Source organism: Chelonoidis abingdonii, chromosome 2 (assembly GCF_003597395.2).
Source record: "Chelonoidis abingdonii isolate Lonesome George chromosome 2, CheloAbing_2.0, whole genome shotgun sequence".
Lineage (NCBI taxonomy): Eukaryota > Metazoa > Chordata > Testudines > Testudinidae > Chelonoidis > Chelonoidis abingdonii.
The window spans coordinates 300,557,530-300,577,781 of record NC_133770.1 but is presented as its reverse complement, the minus strand read 5'-3'; the positions used below and the strand labels follow the sequence as shown (position 1 = coordinate 300,577,781).

The following is a 20,252-nucleotide window of genomic DNA, read 5'->3' as shown; positions in this document are numbered from 1 at the left end:
CCATCTCTAGAAGTGGAGCAAAACTCTGGCTAAAGATGACTCCATGCCAGACTGAGGAGCTGCTGTCAGAAGAGGGAAGTTGCTTTGTGGATGTTGCTTTGCCAAGAGCTCTGTGTAGTTCAAAACCTCATCTCTCTCCCCAACAGAAGTCAGTCCAATAAAAGATATTGCCTCACCCACCTTGTCAGTCCATCACGTTGGGGTTCTTTAGGACTCATGACCACTGAGTGTCCAAAGAGTCACGGCAGCAAGAGACGCCCACTTGCCTCTGTGGTTGGCCAGAGGATCACTCCCCTCCAATAGGACACAGCCCTGGCCAGGATCTGTGTGTTTGTGGCCTCCACGTTTGATCATCACAACGGCTATCTAGAAACACTCTGAAAACCCTCCATCTTGCAGAACACACAGCAGCTCTGCAGGTCATCGGCAGCACGTCCCCTGGTGTCCTCTATCTTCACTGGCTCCCCAGAATCCAGGCCAAAACATCTGTGCCAAGATGGAGAGCTCTCCATGGAACTGGCGCTAGCAAACGGTCACTTCTCCCCACACAACTGCTCCCTCCCAGTATGGTTCTGTTCTGTGGAAAACAAACCAAGAGGACCCTGACGCGTGGGAGAAGGAGCTGACACAGCTGAACTAAAACACTCTTCCATACTTCATGCACCTCACCACACGCAGATCTGCACTGGTGACTGAACACTCCGTCAGGCAGCGCTTCAATGGACACACAAACCCCAATCAACTTATCACCTACAGAAAAACCCAGCTATGTCTCTTCGCCTCTGGGAGGTGGGAGAGAGGGGGAGTTTGGGAGGCACCCCTGTGCTATGGTGCAGGAGGACCATATAGCTAGAGAGGGTTTTGGGGGGGGTAGGTTCACATTTTCTTATGCTTGATGGGATGATGGATCCTGGTGAGGTTTCATGCACAGAGGATATAAATAAAATGGCTACTCTGGACAGCCTGAGTGACACCCAGTACCTAGAGAAATTAAATAGCTTCACCTTCAGGTCAAGAAAGAAACCAGTGACTCAATCAGAAGCAGCAAATCAGGATTGTGCTGCTGTAATGTGAGGGATGGATCCTGCTTCGTGAGCTCATACCCCGAGCACACCCAGTGGAGCAGGACAAGGGGCATACACAAATAGGCTGCACTGTACCAAAAAGTAACAGGTTGCCAAACTAGTTAGAGGATTCCAGGTTGTACCAAATCTAACATCGCAATGACAGTGTGTTATTCAAATACACTGACCATCCATCACAAAGGGTGCTGCTGCTGCTGCTGCTAATGAAAACCTACCCTCTACACACAGCACACCCAATATCAGTGAGTAATAATGTGACCTCGCTCTCGTCTAGTGCTTTTCATCAGCAGAGCTCAAGGCACTTCACAACGCAGGTAATGAACATAGTCAATGTTCCAGCTATTTAGTCTGATCACACTGACTTGTGTTAAAGCCAAAGGCAGCTACACAACTTCAGTATCTCCAGAGAGGGCCTGGGAGGACAAAGGTGGAAGGTACAGGGTACAACAAGAGGTTCAAAGAAAAGGAGATGAAAGCAGGAGACGCAGGCACTGCCCTACCGGCTCAGGACTCGGCTCCATCTAGTCCAGTGTGCTGAGTGGCTGGGACTGGCCGTTTCAGGGGAGAGCCAGAAACTCCAGAATGCTGTTCTGAGATAATCTGCTCCTAGTTCTTCCTAACTCCCGGACATTAAGCTAGATCTGAAACATCACGATCTTCGCTATTTTAACTACAAACATTGAGAGGCTCAGTCAGGATGAGGGCCCAGTGTACAGGTGTTGTATAAATAATTACAGAGATACAATCTCTACCCCAACAAGCCATTTTATTTTTAAATCATGGGTGTTCCTGGTATCCCTACAAATGTCCAATACTTTTTTGAATCCTGCTGAACTCTGGACTCAGATATTTTGTGGCAGTGAGTTTCACAGGCAATGCATTGTGTAAAAAAGTCTCTCTTTTTTCAGTTTCTGTTGCATTTCAGTTTGTCCCCTTGTTCTTGTATCAGAAAAGATAACAGCGCTCGAGTCACTTTCTCTATTCAATTATTTTGGACACCTACATCAAACCTCTTCCTCCCCCCAGGCCTTTCCACTTCTGCTCATCTAGAAGTCTCTTCATGCCTCTAACCGTTTTCATTGTCCATCCCTTAACCCCTTCACTTCCTGCTGGGCCATTAAGGGGATGGGGTGACCCGCCCTGAACACGGCATTTGGGTTGAGGCCCCACCATGGAGATATACAAAGACCTATTTTCATTATTTTCTATATCCTGATGCTGTTTGCGTTTTGACCCACTGAGCAGATGTCATCACTGGACTATCCACAGTATCCTCGTGGCCCCCCTTGATTTAGAAGCCAGCACTGTGCCTGAGGGATTCCTGTTATTACCGTGATCTCTCTGTCTTTACACGGCCTATCCACTTAGCTTTGGGTTCTTCACTCCTGCAGTCCTATTCTCCCCCAGATTCAGAGACCCAGACCCTGGGCAGGGGAAGCAGGGATGAGAGGGGAGTGGCCATATTTGGGCTACTGGGTGGCATGGCTGTTAGTCCTCCAGACCATGGTGCCTCCATTTGGACCTGTCAGGAATGTTATATACAGGGCTGTCGCCGGGTGAATCTGGCTGCTGGGGTCCAAGCAGGCGCAGAACTGGGCCATGCCTAGCAAGCTTAGGGCTGGGATTCCAAGAGGTCCCTTTCCGATGTTATCACCGTTCCTGGCTACCGTAACAGCACAGGTGGAATCAACTCCTTTGATAAAGTATGGGACCTTGTGGGGCTCAAGTTTCCTCCAGGGAGAGTCACAGAAACGTGGGGCTTGAAGGGACTGAGAGGTCATCTAGTCCAGCCCCCTACGCTGAGGCAGGCCCAAGGAAACCATACCTAGAATGGTCAGGAGCTGCCGCTGCAGCAAAGCTGATCTGCCCTGCGGGCCTGCTCCATGGAACAGAGCCTCTGCACCGCAGATCTCCTAGAGCGCAGGGAGGATGATTGGCAGCACGGTTTGGTCAAGTAAACACAGACACAAGTGGTTTGGTTTGGTTTTTTACTACAGTTACATACAGAAACTATTCAAACAGAACGCAGACCACAAAAGGAACAGAAGAAATCATTCCCGCCGGCATTAGAACCAGCCCTCTCAAACGGTGTTCGAACGTGTAGTGCTCTGCCACTGGGAGGAGGCGAGCGGTAGCAGCAGCCAAGCCAGGGGCTGCACGTGCTCTCTTCCCAATGCTCCTCAGCCCTGACTTGCAGCAGTTTCTGCTACTCCAGTCCCGAGCCTCCCTGATTTGCCTGCCAATTGTGCTACATTGGGGGGTGGTTCTGCGAGACAAGTGTCCAGAGGCCAGACTGACACCCATCTACCCTCACCTACTGTGAACACCAGCCTCAAGCCAAGTCCCAGGCTCCGGCCTTGGAATTAACCCTCTCACCCCCCCCCCCCCGTCCCGCCCGTTCTACTCCCGCTATATAGAATGAACTAAAGGAACGAGAACACAAATAAAGTCAGGCCATGTACGATCCCGCAAACAAACCATTAGCTTTTAAATTATTTTAATTCTACATTCACTAGTTAAATAAATTACCCACAGTAAATACTGTAAGGAGGTTTGTGGTCTGCCAGTCTTCAGCCCTGGCACGAAGAGACATGCTACAATCTTTATTTGTCTAGTACTGAACTAGACACGTAAGGCTCAGCTACTGTGTATGAATTTTCCAATGTCCAGGAAGGACGGGGTGACCTATGCAAAGGAGTTGAGGGACGAGGGTGAGGAGAGAGAAAAGAGCTTTGCAAAAAATTTGATCATTTAGAATTTTTTGACCATCACACCCAGGAAATCCATTCAGTCGAGTCTGGCTGGCAGCTGGCCAGGGACTCCCCGCCACAGACACTGATTCAGGAAGGATTTTAGAAGCGCGAATCCAAAGGGAGCAATGGACACAGCTCCTATGGAACGCCATCTCTAGCAGCTGGACTCTGATGAGTAACCCCAGCTGGAGTCCCCACTTTTCCAGGTACTCCCCCTCACTGCAATGTCCTTTGCTCAGGCTAACGCGTCGGTCAGATGTGGATATACAGTTGCTCCTCCCTTCACTTTACACTGTTAGAACTAATGCTAATATACAAGCACTTTTGTAATACTGTACAAGGGCCCTGTCTTTTGGCTGCCAAAGAGATTACCTGCCATTGTCTTAGTGAAAACATCCACAAACAGTAACCACACGGGAAGACTGTGCAGTCAGTCCCATTCACACACAACTTGCTCACCTCACTCCCCAGGCCTGGGCCACAAAGACTGGCCCAGGCTTATGCAAATTTAAGTCCGCATCTGACCAATGATCTCAGTCCCACCTTTCAGGAAGGGGAACATGTGGCTACTCCAAAGCACAAAGGAGAGAGGAATCTAGAGGCAAAAAAAAGGGGACAGAAATATTCAGTGGCAACAAGAGAAGAGACAGAAGAGTGTCGGCAGCAAAACCTCTTCAGTGAAAACCCGCAGACGCATTCATTCAACTAGCATCTGCAGAGGAACGTTGCTGGGAAAGGAACGGGTTCCCTTTTCCCATAGCCACCCTTTGAAAACAACAGTCCATATTAAAGGCACATAGCAAACAGTATGTAAAACAGTATGACACCAAAGAGGAGTAGGGAGAGATCTACACACACAGAGGAGGATGAGATGACAGGTTTGTCACGTGCAGCCCATGGCACTGTGCATACTATTGGGAAGCACCCTATGGCGCAGGAGATGCAAAGTTGCATTAAATCACAGCTGATGGGCCAGATCTTAATTTGTCTTAATATCGGGAACTCTCAGAGATCGTGCCCGTTTCACTCGTAGTTGCTGTCTGACGACATTTTCTGCTCACCTCATGCAACTATCGCACAGAGAATAAAGGAATCTCATTAAATGTGCAAAATGGAGGTTCCTGCCTGAATCTATAGAAGAGTCTGTTCCATCTGAATTCAAGGCCTAACGGAGTTGTCTTTGGAGAGAAGACTAATATTTCAACACTGATTATCCCTGTGTTGCATACAATGCCTGTGGCTTCCCTTAGCTTCATGGGAAAGATACGACATGGAGATTACAGGCCCCTGGATGTAGGGCTAGTCTTTCTAAGCAGCAGCGCTGTGCACTGGCAACCATCCTACCCAAGCGGCATCCCTCAATTAAAGGGATAAGGACAGCTGCAGCCGTTTTACAGATTAATTAGGTGGGCCCCCGGACCCCTGCAAAGTAGCCAGTGTGTCACGCAGCTGGGCAAGCCAGGGGCACCCCCTTTGACAGCAGCATAGGAAAACTCCACCGCCGCTGGGTATCATCTAAAGCAAAGTGCACAAAACCTGCCAGATTCTTCCCATTAACCAAGTGAAGATAAGCAAAGCTACCTTCTGCCATGGGAGCCAGTTACCTGGGATAAGAGTTACCAAATTCAAAACAAGTTACCTTCAGAAACGCATCAGCGTTCACCCTACACACGCAGGGAACGGCACGAACACTCTCAGAGATGAAAACAAGATAACCTGGACTAGTGTACTAAGATTAGGCCACAAACAAGTTCAGACCTGCAGGATTATACCAGGTTTAGAATCACAGGGGGCGGGACAGGGAAGAGGAGACCTGGTAAAATTATTCTACCCTGAAAAGTTTGCAGGTTGCCACAAATTCTCCTTCGGTGGCCCAATGTATTAGAAAATGAGTAAATCCACAGGCAACTTGCTGAAAGGAGAAGCTGGTATGGGGAAAACCCAGCCTGCAAACTACACATGGATCAAACCCAGAAACGTCAAGAGCTGATATTAATATCAAATGAGTCTTTTCTTTTTAGGGGCACGTGGGCATTGAACATTTCCCATTTTTAAAAAAGTGAATCATTAAAACAAAGCTGTACAAAGATCTCTACACCTGCCTATCCTCTGTGCAGCAGAATGAACACTCCAGAAGACTTGCCCGAAATTCTCTAGGAGGATCTTCAAAGTTTCCTAATGGAATGATGTCTCTTTGCCATCTCTTGATGGGTTCTCGAGCCTCCTGGGAAAGAGGCTCCCCCTGAACTAAGCCCCAAGTTGTTCTGAGCTTTCAGGATAGAAGGGGAACTCCTTGGGGACAGGATTTCTTCTGTTGAAGTTTCTCATAGGCTCCATTTACTTTGGAAAGATTTTACCCCTTAATTTAGGTCTTGGAGGGAGGGTGAGAACTATACATGGCTTCAATAGATCCTATTAATGCAGAGCACTTTTGTGTTTCGATTCTGTGCTTCTCAATAGCCCGTTCCATGAAGCTGTTACTGAAGTTCTACCACTAGCATGGCTGATGCCAGAATTTGGATTTCTTTGGTCACCAGGTTCAGAAACAGTTGCCTCAGTAGAAAGCACAGGAACATACCAGGTGTATTAGCACCCCAGTGGTACTGGTTATAGAGTGATCAATGCTTTCTAGTCTATACTAAATAGAAACTGTCAGATACTGCAGAACATTCCTAAGATGACCTTTAATGACTCTAGAAAATACTCACCCTCCTGCCTCTGCAACAGTGGGAAAAGGGCATTGGTACAAGAGAAATATGCCTACCTTGTGCACTGATTAGTTTTCAAGGTGGCTTTAACTAAATTCTCATACTCTCAGGATTGAATGTAGCAACTCCTTCCAGATACATGCACTGTGCTTATCTGCCACACGTGGTATTTTCCAGTTACACTAGGACAGGCAAATCCTTCTTCAAGGGGACTCAACTTTTCACTCGTGTGAGCCTCTTAGAGCCTTAGGAGAAGGCAAGTCTAAGTTTCACAAATGCCAGGGCTGGTGGTCTTCACTTCCCAAAGGTTATAGCCAAGACACTTCTAGATCACTTTTGGTGATTCCAACGATGCTACTCTGCAGATACCTGCCACAGTGTCGGCGTACTCTGCATAAAGTGAACAGAGGTCTAAGTGTCCATGTAATCCAGCAGGTAATGCTCTGTCATGCTAACATGTTACCCAAATCTGGCCACTCTATGTTATTCTCATGGAGGGTCTGCAGAACATCGGAATCCCCGATACTCCAGTAGGATCAATAATCTGGTGGGTATCTAGTCCCATTCAAAACAGTAAGTGTTAACAAGGACAGGCTGAAAGAGCTATTGCTATTCACAGAAAGAAGTAGTGGCCTGACCAGATTGCACTGGAGTTCTTGCTCCTCATAACAAAACAAGCTCTATTCGTGTGGCATTGTCTAAGCCAGTGAGCGATCACACAACGGCCCCCAGTGAGGGGAATTTTTGTTTCCTCGACAAGCCTTTACGCATTTGACACCAAGGAATAAACTGGGCTACAAACTGAACAACTGCAGGCTGGGACAATGGGAAGATACATGCAATGCAAGTTCCCTTACCATAACCAAGGGGAAGTCTCGGTCTGCCCGTGGTGTTTGACTCCACTCTAGACTTCGGCAAGCAAGGACTCTGATCTTGGCCAACTTGTTCTGAAAGGCTCCTCCTGAGGGGACCATCTTTCCTGAACTGGCTTCCAACCTATCCTGTGAGTGACTAGATCTCAGAGAACAGCCCTAAATGGAGTCAGCCTTTGGTGATCCCTTCACTGTTGTTGAACAGAAGACAGGCAACCCCGAGACTATCCATTTATAAAAAAAATTTAAATTCATCACCAAAAAAACCCGTTCCTCTGACGTTTTACAAGGTGGGTCTGTCCTGCCCTCCAGGCCCTGTAGTGTTGGGGTCATTTTTAGACACACAAAACTGTCAAACACAGACTGGCCTTTTGCAGGCTATTTAGTCTGTCAATCTAACATGTAGCATGTGACAATAACGAAGCGTAACGGGGCTAACGGGAAAATGGCTCTTTGGTATTCAATCACAAGAAAGCTATAACAGATGTTATTCCTCTGACGCGGCAGCAAAGCCTACGTAAAATGACAGCTCACAATTCTAGCAATCAGTGTTAGACATTTCACACACCTGGGGCTCTAGGAACGGAGACTCTCAAGGTGAGGGAGGGGAGACGTGAAGGAAGGGGCTGCGCCTGTAGCACTAGCTCAGGCTCCAACCTCCGCACTAGACAGTAACAGCAGCAGCGAATGGAAAGTTATTTTCCCTTTGTAAATCTCATATCCATTCCAATCGGGCATTTTGAACAAACACCTTTTAACCTGGCAGTAATACCCTTCATCCTACGAAACTCTAGGCCTCTTTACAAGACATCACTAAGATTTCAAGACACTATTCAGACTATTAACTAGGCTTCATGCTACAAACATTCTCCTATTCCATGGGGCTCAGCAGAAAGACTCATCAAGTTACCAATCAAAGGGCTCCAACTCCCATAGGCCGCTGCCTTTAGAACGGCCAGTGGGAGGTGAGAAAGCTGGGCTGGAAAGCTGACATGATTCAGAATGAAAACCCAGGTGGCAGAAAAAGCTTCATTACAGAAAGTAAAACAGTAATAGCTTGACTGTAGGCACCATCTGCGAGAGGTTTTCACGATTTACATCATACCCAATCCAGTTATTCCGTAAAAACAAAATTAGATAGCCTGACTTCCATGGGCATATTTACTGGGTGGCTGGTCTTGAATACACAGCATTAATGAGCTTGTGACCATTTTCATCCACCACCAGTAACACCCCACATTTACATTTCTTAAAAACAGTGTCAAGTGAAACATCCCTGTAGATCTCTTCACAATTTGGTGACTGGCTGCACTATCCCTGTCCATAAACAAGCTGTATATATTTCATATATAAAAAATATTCTCACACTGTAAAATTGCATAATTACTAGAAGAGCCTGCAACTCGTTTCTTTTTTCTTGTTTCACAAGAAACTCAAGTTTTGGCAAAACTGTGAAGGGACAGAATTTCACCCTGCATTCCGAAAAGTCTGCAAGAATTTAGGTTTGGTTTCTACATAGGTCCTCATCTTGTTTAGATAAAATCTCAACCTGTGCTATATTGCAGGGCTGGAGGAAGCATGAAACTGTAACAATGACCTTGGGATTGTTTCTTCACGATGTGCAATACAAAATTAACTAGAGATACAGTATTTTGTTTGCAGCATTCCAGGGTGGTGTTTGTGGGGGAAGGGAAGAAGAGGGAACAATGAACCGTTCTGATCCATCCACCATTAGCACAGTCCTGACAAAAATGCTCCACTAACCCGTTCTAAGTTAGTCGAGAACAAGAGCATCTTCGCTTGGGAATTACCAGGAAAGCCCACTCAGTCCAAGAGGTTCACGTCACAATCCCGTGAGAGATCATGCAATGCTCAGCATGTCCGCTTTTCATAATCCTCGCCCTGCATCTTAAATGTCCATTTACAAACCATGGCAATGGTTAGCTCCACTGGACCAAAAGGCTGGGGCGAAAGGAACCTGGAACGAAGGGTTAGTTTACACACACTGTACACACGTGGAAGTCTGGCTCTTTGGAACGCTTTCATAGGTAATGAACTACAGCGCCATTATTCCTCCCCACCTCCATCCTTGTCCCACAGAAGAGTGGAACATCAGCCCAGCCCGCACAAGTTCCACAAACTCCCTCAAACACCTCATTAGTGTTTTCAGGGCGAGAGGGGGCCCCATGTGTTTTATTCTACTGATAAAATAGACAGAGGACCAGACTGCACAAGTAATAACGAACGAGGCTTTCCCAAGCCCTCAGTTGCAGCTACACTTGTCTCTGTGCGCCCCACCCCAAAACTGAAATGTATCTGGTTCATTCAAGCCACATGCTGCCTGAAGGGAGGGGCCTCCCTTACAGCCCCCCCAACTGCCAAATGTAGACTGTGCACTTTACCATGACAACATAACTCTGTCTATTCACAATATACTGAACTGCCTGGATCGCTGGCTCCCCAGCTCGTCCTCACCACAGCATGCCAAAGAGCTCTGGTATGCTGCCAGCACCTGCAGGCTTCCCAGCTGTCACCCCCATGTGCCAGTCCTGGGCACGGACCTGGCTCCATTCTTGGCTGTCCCTGGGGAGGATGAGGGAAGGGAAGGGAAGGAAGGCTGTGACTGCTTACGCTGTTGCATACACATGCAGATGTTTTGTTGTTTTTTTTCCTTTTAAAATGATCAAATTACTGTGAAATCACAACGGGCACAGGCAGTCGTACGAGGTAACTATGGTTCAGTGGTGCTTTCTTGGTAACTTTCAGCATAACTCAGCCTTGCCTATTTCTGTATCTGGAATATAAAAAGCCGCAAGTTGATGTTCTTGGCAGCCAGCAGTTTGTTACATTCCACAGAGTCGATGATGGGGAGCGGCACGTACTCCGTCTCATTGTTCTCATTGGTGAAGATGAAGTGATAGATCACAGGGTTGATTTTCACGTCGTCGTAGGGCCCCTTCAGCAGCAGGAAGGAACATTCCATGGGGGAGCTGATCTTGCTTTTCAGAATGAGCTGGAAGGAGAGGGTGCGCTTACAGGACAGATTGGGGTTGCGTTCGGAGTCGTTGACGCGGGCCTTTAACACCCAGGTCTGGTTGAGCACGGTGAACCTGGGTGTCTCGTAGTACAGGCGAGTGATGAAGTCATCAGTTCGATAGGGACGGAACTGAACTTCTGCAACACAACAAAGGAGGGCGGGGGAGAAAACACAGACAGACAATTAACCAGAGCAGCTGGCAGCCTGCACAATCGAGCTCAAGTTACCTGTAGCTACTGTGCAGGACCTTTCTTGACATGGCATAAGGAGGCAATTGGGGTTGGGGGTGACCACTCAAAGCCAGCTAGTGTCAGGAGAAACGGGACTTCTTGGGAAGGAACTCAATGCACTTTAACAGTCCATCGAAAACCGTAAATACAGGAAGCACTTTCAAGATGCATAAAATTGAGGGGAGGGGAAGGAAGGAGAGGGGGGAGAATAAAATACAAACAAGGTTAATCAAATCCACTGAATACACCACCTTGTAAACAAAGGAACTGCCAACTGGGTCAGCCCATCTAGTCTAGCACCCTCTCCCTGACAATGGCCAGAATCAGATGTTTGTGAGGAAGGCTGAAGAATCCCCAGTCTCTGATGGGTTTAGGTCTGGAGGCTTGAGGGTTTATATGCCAAAGATATTTGAATATTTAGTGTAACTGTAGCTATTCTGAGTATCAGTGTCTAATCCTTTTCTGAATTCTTAGTCTCGGTAATATCGTGTGGTAGAGAGTCTCACAAGTCAACTGGTTGTTGTGTAAAGTTGTATTTCCCTATATCAGTCCAAATTTGTTGTTACAAGGTAAACGACTCGCTAATGTTAGCTTGTGGTGGGTGGGTGGTGCACACAGCACACAATTACAAAGCATCAGTCAGCTGCCTAAGTGGGTCTGACTGACGCAAATGACCGACATTAATTTGGTTATAAACCATGCCATCAAGAATGGCAAGATGGATGGGCCCTTGCCACTTGTTTCTTTGTGATCTGTTGATGAAGAAAGAGCAGGGGGAACAGGCAATAAGCACGTAGTGAGGTCAGTGTTGTGGGAAGCTGTAGCTGATCCTAGGTATGCCAGAACTGAGGTCTGGAGTGCATAAAAACAAGCATCACACACAGACAGGATACAGGTCAGATAACAAAGCACCTTTTATTGGGATTATGCATACAAATCTGTAATCAAGGTAATAAGGCACAATTATGCATTACCACAGTGCAAAACCAGAACAGGGCACGTGAAACACAGACCTTCAGGTTTGAAAGGTACAGAAAATTCCGGGTTCAAATACATAAAGAAATAACAATACATTGGGTAGAAGTGGTCCAAATTTACTTTTGAAAATGCACTCTACAATCTGAAATCCAGCCCCGCTCAAGGCACAGTCCGCTGTCAGTCCAATAAACTCTTTGCCAGCACACAGACTTTGTCAAATCTATCACTTTTGAACAAGCACATAGTTTCAGTGAAGTCTTTAGTGTACAAACCATGGAAGCTCACAGCATAACTACAGGTACAATGACCCTTTGGGTGCATTTCATACAGGGTTACATATTCTTCAGTTTCCAGAAGAATTAGGAAAGCACAGGAGGCAATACCTGGACAAAGGAGGTGAGCAGTTATTCAAGCTACACAGCATTTGTAAGTCAGCGCTTTGACATACACCATCATTTTACTACAGAATGCTACAGTAAAGGAGCTCAGAGTCCAGCTCTTATTGCTAACACACAGCTCTACACAGAGAAGACATTTTTCCTAGGCAGTAACTGCTTTAGGCATAGGGGTGTTATCTCCAGTGCCATGGAGAGCTGCTGCGCAGTGTTCTGCAGCACAGAATGCTGCTGCTCTGCCTCGCTCTCAAAGGTGCCTGCCGGAGCTAACTTATCCTACAAGGACTGGACCCGGAAAGCAGCATCAGGGCAGAGCTTGGGCTATCTCACTCCCTAGGCAATGGTTCTAACTCAGTCTTGTGCTCAAAGTGCAGATGCTACCATGGTGCGCTACAGAACTTTGCTCCCCTCCTCAGCACCAACTACTTACGTGTATCTGCAGGCAGCAATGGATGTAATGCTGGATCAGCTAACAAGACTGCTCCATTTTTCATGATCTGAGCTCCTAGCACAATCCATTTGCCACACACCGGCCTAGGTAAGTTTCACTAAGGACTCAGCTCCAGATTTAAAAGCAAAGTAATCAATGAAGCAGGATGCTAGAGTGGCTATCACAGCAACTACAAAAATCATCTTTCTGCCTCACATGGGACAGGCAAGCAGAGACCTCGAACAGAACGAGGTTATCAGACGCTTCTGCCTCCAGCTCCCTTCTGGAACAGCAGATTATCCACTGCTCCTCAGAGGGGAGGAGGAAAGCCAGCCAAGACCAGGAGATCTTCCCTCTACGCTTCCCTCTGTGGGGCTGCTAAATATTTATGGTAAGCGAAATGTGTTTCCCCCCCCGACACACCCTTCCCCCTCCATACCCGCTTCAGAGTTTCTCTTCCATATTATTTTCCTGCAAGTACCACAAGCACAAACTAATCTTAAAGAGCAATTCTCGGGGCCCAACTTTAGCACTAATGTGCCAACAGAGCAACCAGCTTCCCTGTGTGTTTCATTGCATTGGTTAGTTGTGTCAAAGGTGTTAATTCAAAGTTGATTTTCATCCTCTTTTTCCCCCTTCCCCACCCTCACAAGCTGCCATTTGAGGCAGACAATAGATAGCTCTGCACTGGGGCTTTTCTTTACCAAAGGAAAAGCAAGAACAGGAGACTCTCAAATATGAGAAATGACTACGTATTATGAAGAGCTCTCTCTAGGAGATGGATACAAAACCAACAGCACAGAGACCCTCATGAAAGATAAATTAAGCTTTCTGAATAGCTCACTAAGTGTGTGACCCAAGAAGAGGAACCAGAACGGAATGTGAGGAGCTGTAATTCCCATGCAGTGGAAACGAGAGGCCTATCACGTAGGGTCAGTGTGTATGGGCGGGTCACTTCTGTTATTAATACACTGGACTCCAGCTGGAAGGATGTATCAGATGACAGATAAGGGGTCTGTTAGCTGGATGCTGTCAAATTTAATTTTCACTTGCAGTAAAACAAAGAAACATCACAGGCAACACTGGTTTTTTATTCTTATTATTCTGGTCTTGTTCGTCAATCCAGTGGATGCAACTATAGCACCTTACCTGCAGCTAGGAAGTGGCCTTCCTCCACACTCGACACAAGTGCTGCTCCGTGGACTAGCCATCAAGGGAAGCAGTGCCATAAGAACTGAGGTCAGCTACTGTCCAGAGCCCAGGCACATAACCTGTGAAACAGGTCCAGTCTTCACCAGTTCCGAGGCCCCGGAATCCTGCATTCGCCTCCTGAATCCAAATCCCACCTGACACCAGGACAATGAAATCTGCTGCTGCTGAGCCAACTCTTAACATGTCTGACTACCCCATCCATCTCCGCCCAGCACCAAGCAAGGAACACAGACACGAGCTAACCCAACTGCCAAGCAGACAGGGAAGGTTTCTTGGAGAGCACTACTGGGACAGATGCACTGCAGCTACTGTTTGCTCAGCAAAGCCCAGGCTCTTCTGATCTACAGACCGGCACTGTGCATTACATAAGAAAAACAGGCTTCATCAGTACGTAAATAACATGACTGCCAAAAGCAAGACATTGAAAATATTGGGAGGAGGCTGTGTTTGCCCTGGCTGAGTGATTACCTGTATAGCCAATCTTCTCAAAGCTGAGCAGGCTGAAGATGCTGTTATACAGCTGCATTTCTTTTTTATGGGTTTGGTCCATTTCATCCAGAATCTCCATCAGTTCATTCCCAGTCTTTGTGGGGTGAGTGCACTCCGCCTCATGAACTGTCAGCTCATGGTATGGACCCTGCCATGGGCACCCAATCCGCTTGTACCTGCACTGAGTCACCCTGTTACAAAGAGAGTACAAACAGTAGTACTTGCACCACGGAATGAGATGCACAAACGGCAAATGACACTCCAGAAATGAGATGATTTATTGTCTGATCAGAATACAGCCTCCGAAAGCAAAACCCGCCCAACCTGGTGGAACAGTAACGACATCACTGGCTACCTCTGGGCCTCGGCATCCCAGAACCGTCATCCGTGCCAAAGAGGCCTAGACTGTTCCAAGCCAGCATGTTTGGCTGCAGTCATTAATGCTCCAACTAACCAGCTGGTCCCAGCAATGGTGTTAGTAACCCTAATCTGGGGTGGCAGCTTAGTGTGTCACTTGTACAGCACCTGACTCAGGGGGGCCTCTGGGTGCTACTGCAGTATAAATCTTCACCAAGATTTACTGAGCACCTGTCATTTTATGAGATGCCAAAGAACTCTAAGGACTGTTTGCAGGGATCTCTTCACCCACCACTGAAATGCGGCACCCTCTGGGGAGTAGTAAAGCAGCAGCTATCCCATACCAGCAACACTCCCTTTTAAAAGCACTCGTGTAAAGTACAGATCGTACAACTGAAGTGACGGGAGGTGCCTTTCAGACTGAATTTGAAATGGAGAGGGCACGCATGTGGCTTCCTGCCAGGGGCCTCCCAGCCAAATCCTGACACTCAACCCTGGCTGGTTTATTAGATTTCACTAGATTGCAGTACTAGATAGTACAGCTGAAGCGCTCATGTGGACAGGCAGGACAGTAAGTCTGAATTCCCAACAGCGCTGGGTAACCGGAGCTTCTGCCCCAGCTGACATGCTGCAGGCTAGCCAGTGCTCTCTGTGTTAGGGACTCTGCCTGAGAGAAGCATCCCGCAGGCTTTTGGCTTCTCAGAACTACACAAGATAAGGGAGGGAGGGAGGGAGCATGCAACAGGCTAGGACGATGCGCTGCCTCTGCCCGTATGCTGCTGGGAAGGCTGCGAGACAGGAGCAACAGAAAGGAATCAGGGGCAAATCTCTGTGGTCTCAGTGCCGCTTTACAACTCTAGGGAAGTAAAGCAACTTGCGGCCAAGCCAGTCACAAGCTTCACTTTCTTGTTTCACCTAGCATGACCTGCACCTTACAAACAACGAACATGAAAAGAGGGAGCCCCACATCATGGGGCCAACGCACTCCATTTCCTTGTTTCAGATGCCTCAGTGATAGAGCTCCCACAGCATCTCTTTTGAAGACTATTTTGCAGCCTACCACATCTCACTGTTGGGGTATTATTGTTCTGATGTATTTTTCACAAATGGAATCTCATTACACTTGCTGCCCATGTTCCTACTCGCTTTCTCTCCATTCTTCTGTCCTCCCTGGGGTTTTATAACATCTGTCAGTTCAGGGTTACCTACATTCAGTGTGTTTAGCCCACCATGTCCTTAAGGAAGATGGTCTGTAAGACTGGAGTAAACACCATTCTTTGTGGCAAAGAAATCCCCCTCCCCACCTTGCCACACACCCAGGGGAGATGCCCTCCACTGAACTGGGAAGCGAGCGAGAAATCTCAAAACAGCCTCAGCTGTAAGCAAGGAACAGTTCAGCTACCTTTTGGCCTGACCTACAGCAGTGATGATTTATCAGGAAAATGCAGTTCTTGCTGTTTTACAAGCTTTGGAAGGCTGTTTTCCAGCAGAAGACCAATGACCATGTGGGTCCCTCCTCCTGCCTTGTGCTGCTTTTACATTCGTCATTCAGTTCCCTTTAAATATTATGGAAGGGCAATCCAACCATTTAGTAGAGGTGTTCTGAATCTGCCCACGCTAGTGTCTCTGGAAGGTCAGGAGAAGGTAGAGAACTGTCATGACTGGTTACATGAAGGTTCACTTGATGCCCCGTATTCTTGAAGTGGGACTCAAGTTTCTGTAGTGTGGAATGAGGCAAGTCTGCCAAACCCATTAGCTGAACTTGCTGCCACCAATGCTAACATTTCTGTCAGAAACACTCACGGCAGGTTAGTCTTGTTTGCTAGTGTTCGGAATCACAGTTCAGAAGCACCATAAAAAATCCACACTCCAACTAAGCCAGGTATTTTAAACCACACTCTCTTGCTCTGCTTCAGACAATGCTGTCTGGTGAGCAGCCACTAACACCCAACCCAGCGGAGAAGCTGCAATGAGCTAAGATGGGTTGCCCTTGCAGGGGTTATGAAAGCATCTCGTGCCTCACTGAATGGAAGGTGAGACTGTTTACCTGTCCTGGCACTCTTCTTTCTGGTGTCTCTCCAGAAGGGAGCGAGGAAATTGCCGCATGCAGAAGCCACATTCTGATGGCAGTTCACTCACTGCTTTTTCCACAGCCAGGTTTCGACAGCATAGGCTCTTACTGATCTCACAACGGCAATTGGGGCACGTAGCCTGTTCCTCCTTCAGCCGGGCATCTGCTAGTAGGTGGATAAAACAGCCAGCGCACATCAAGTGACCATTAGTACACTGTGAAGAAGGAAAGGGAAATGAAGCTTCAAAGACCTTGCGGGAAATGACCTAACAGAGGTTCACTCGACACCTCCGACAGGCTTGCACTCTAGTCTCCCTTATATTTTGATTATAAAGAGATGTAATTTTGGCTGCATACATATAGGTACTGTTGGTCTCTGGTCCACTGACATGTTAGACAAGAGAGTAACACAAGCAGAATTTTTTTTAAATGCACAAATGTGCGAAAGGTGTCAGGTAAACCAGAAAAAGACCTAGCCACTTAAATTAACACCGCAACATTTAATCTTTAAATAAAGCAAAGGAATCTGGTTTGTTCCACTGTAATCTTGAGGGAGACACAGAAACAGCCATTCCGTAATAAGAGATGGGGGCCCATATTGCAAACTTGTCAAAACTCTTCCACGCTGATGAGAACAATGCTGGACTGTACCCCTGGCATAGATCAGAAACTAGAGAGTAGGAGACTTTCACTTCTCACTCATCAGCACCTGAGCTTCAAACCGACCAGTGGGGAGGGGGGAAGATGTTAAACAATATGAATTTCTGACTCAGTAGTGCTATTATCCTGGATCTGCCCATCTGTTTACACACAGAGGATAGCACGTTAGGGGCTAAATGCCAAGGCTGGATTTTCCCCAACTCAGATAATCCTGTGGCCTGGAAGAAAGACTTACTGCTTTCGCTTTGTTTAAACATGGCGCAGCTTCAAACCAGGAACAAACAAAGGACTGACCAGCCAGAGACCAAACATGCTGAAAAAGGCACCTGGCTCCCAGGATTTGGCCAGCCAGCCAGTGCCATTTTCACTGCCACTGTTCTTGGAGCTCAACAACAGAAAGTGAATGGCACCCCCCTACTTCCAACTGCTTTGTAACAGCCTTGCAGGTGACACCCCTAGCCCCGAGGAAGGCCTCCGTTCTCCTCTGGCACAGCAAAAGGACAACAGCTCATTTGAGAACAGACAATTTTACTCCTCCTTTACTCAAATGTAGACTGAATGGAAGCCAGGCATATGCCATTCCCAACCAACCTCTGTAACACAAGCTTAACTCACAGCAATTTATGAGCCTTGTAAGACAGAGGAGAGCTCTGGACAGCTTGTCTACTGAAGCCTGTTAGCTGTGGACTAACAGCACTCCTGAGCACTGTCAAGTTTTGGTTCACACATTTTCCAACAAGCTGGAGCCCTACTATGCCACGGGACAGCTATTTTCAGCCTTAGGTCAGTTAACTATTGGTTTCCTTGGACTGATGCTGACAACAATTTAACTGCTTGCATAGACAGGATGAAACTGTTTTCAACACCTTCACAAAAAGTGTTTTGGAAAATAAAGTTTCTTGAGTCCGAACCCAGCCAGAGAGCTTCCAATAAACTGTCCCTTTCCCAAGTGATTAGGAAAGTGAAACCCCCAGATTGAGCCATGCGCTGCAACAGTTATTATACTAATCACACACAGCACCAGAAGAATACTGGTCCTTACATCACAAATAAAACCCCACAGGCTTCTATCCCTGAAGCCAAGGAGACATCTCTTGGCCAGTCACACCGAACCCCTTATCCTCGATGGGTGATGGCAACATCCCAAAAGCAGAATCACACCCCACCTACTTGTGCAATTCTGCACAATGAGAGGACGTGTCTTCTTGACCTCATTTAGCGCTAAACTTATGCCCCAAGGCATGAGGGCCATACAGCTGCATTGTTTGGTCTAGCGCAAGCCAGATTTCCACCAGTGAGTCCTACGACGTCCAGAAGAGCACGTCAGTTACCACCAAACAACCAAAAGAAAATTGTATGTTAACGTGTTAGCTGGGCAAGATGAACCATAGGGGGAGCCTAGTTTTCACCTCAGCCTGCAGCAATTGGAAAGTTAGAACACATTAGTTAGATGGGATAACAACACATCGTAACACACCATCTATCCCTGCCCAGGAAGGACAGCCTATCCCGAGGAAGCCTGTGTTCAAACTCCCCTTATTGAGTCTCTGAAGAGAGCAGTTTCCACATTTTCACACAAGTGTCTATACTAGTGTGACGTTGCACTCCATATGTTTTATGGAAATATGCTTAAGAGTGTGAATATGACGTAACTGGAATACGCGTTATGCAAAAGGTCTCTTGTAAGGTATCATAACAAAGGTTCTAACCCACTGAAGACATGCCTCCTATTTGTATGCATTTATAATTCTTGTATCTGAAGCTAGAAATATAAAGCATAACTCTGAGGCCTTGTTGTAATTATGCAAAGTGTAGGCCACTAATGGTGGCTTAGAATCTTAATGGCTCCCATTGACTAGGACAATTGGTTGTAACTGGTTTATTTACCTGCAAGTCTTCCTGTGCAGGTGTGGGCCAACCCAGGAAGAATGGAGAGTAGGGGTCTTACAGTGACATGTCACCTAATACTGGAATCCATCTTAAATCTGGTACTTTTTCATTTGAAGGAGGGGTGGGGACCCAGAGAGACAAATGATTCCTGCCCTGTGCCAAAGCTATAAGGGGTGGGAGGGGAGCAGGACAAAGGAGGCTGCCAGTCATGAGAAAACCCTTGCTTACCACTTGAGATGTCTGCGGGAACTGACAAGGACTGTACCAGGGAAAGGATTGGGCCCAGACTAGGAAGGAATCTAGTCTGTGAAAAAAGCTTATTGGACCTTCTCTGAGGGTGAGATTTACCTGTAATCAGTTTCTTAATGTATTAGGCTCAGACTTGTGTGTTTTTGCTTGATGACTTACTTTGTTCTGTCCGTTATTACTTGAAACCACTTAAATCCTACTTTTTATACTTAATAAAATCACTTTTGTTTATTAATAAACCCAGAGTAAGTGATTAATACCTGGGGGAGCAAACAGCTGTGTGTATCTATCAGTGTTATAGAGGGTGGACAGTTTATGAATTTACCCTGTATTAGCTTCATACAGAGTAAATCAGATTTATTTGGAGTTTGGATCCCATTGAGAACCGGGTGTCTGGGTGCTGGAGAAAGGTAACCTGCTGAGTGGTTCTCGGTTAAAGCCTGCAGCTTTGGGGGCGTGGACCAGACCTGGGTCTGTGTTGCAGCAGGCTAGCGTGCCTGGCTCAACAAGGCAGGGTTCTGGAGTCCCAAGCTGGCAGGGAAAACTGGCTCAGAGGTAATTCCAGCACGTTAGGTGACAGTCCTGAGGGGGTCTCTGTGACCGAACCCGTCACATCTAAGATGTGGCATTGTGCTATGTAGCAGCAAATCCGATTGGCTATTTTATTTTTGCCAGGCTATTCTGGAAATCAAACTGATGCTGTGTACCTGACATGGGAAAGCTGCAGGAGAAGAGGGTGCCTAAGAGTTTCCATGCAAGTCACCTTTCCCTGAACAAGTGTATAATTAATCTGATCCATTTTCAGAGAAATATCACCAGCATGGCTTGCAGTAGCA

At 47.0% G+C, this 20,252-nt stretch overlaps 1 protein-coding gene across 3 annotated transcripts in view; it reads right to left on the bottom strand.

Moving 5' to 3' along the window:
• Positions 1-3,059: 3,059 nt before the first annotated feature.
• ZFTRAF1 (zinc finger TRAF-type containing 1) overlaps positions 3,060-20,252 on the bottom strand; it is a 43,439-nt gene continuing 26,246 nt past the window's right edge. For 2 of the 3 annotated variants that reach the window (XM_032782015.2, XM_032781992.2), the window contains exons 2-4: positions 16,594-16,832; positions 14,169-14,380; positions 3,060-10,592 (exon numbers count right to left, since the gene is read on the bottom strand). In XM_032782015.2, the coding sequence (XP_032637906.1) occupies positions 10,201-10,592; positions 14,169-14,380; positions 16,594-16,814 (825 nt within the window). In that variant the 5' untranslated portion in view covers positions 16,815-16,832 and the 3' untranslated portion in view covers positions 3,060-10,200. Of the gene's footprint in view, positions 10,593-11,575; positions 12,047-14,168; positions 14,381-16,593; positions 16,833-20,252 lie in introns of those variants that run through there. The other variant, XM_032782007.2, reaches the window with a different exon arrangement.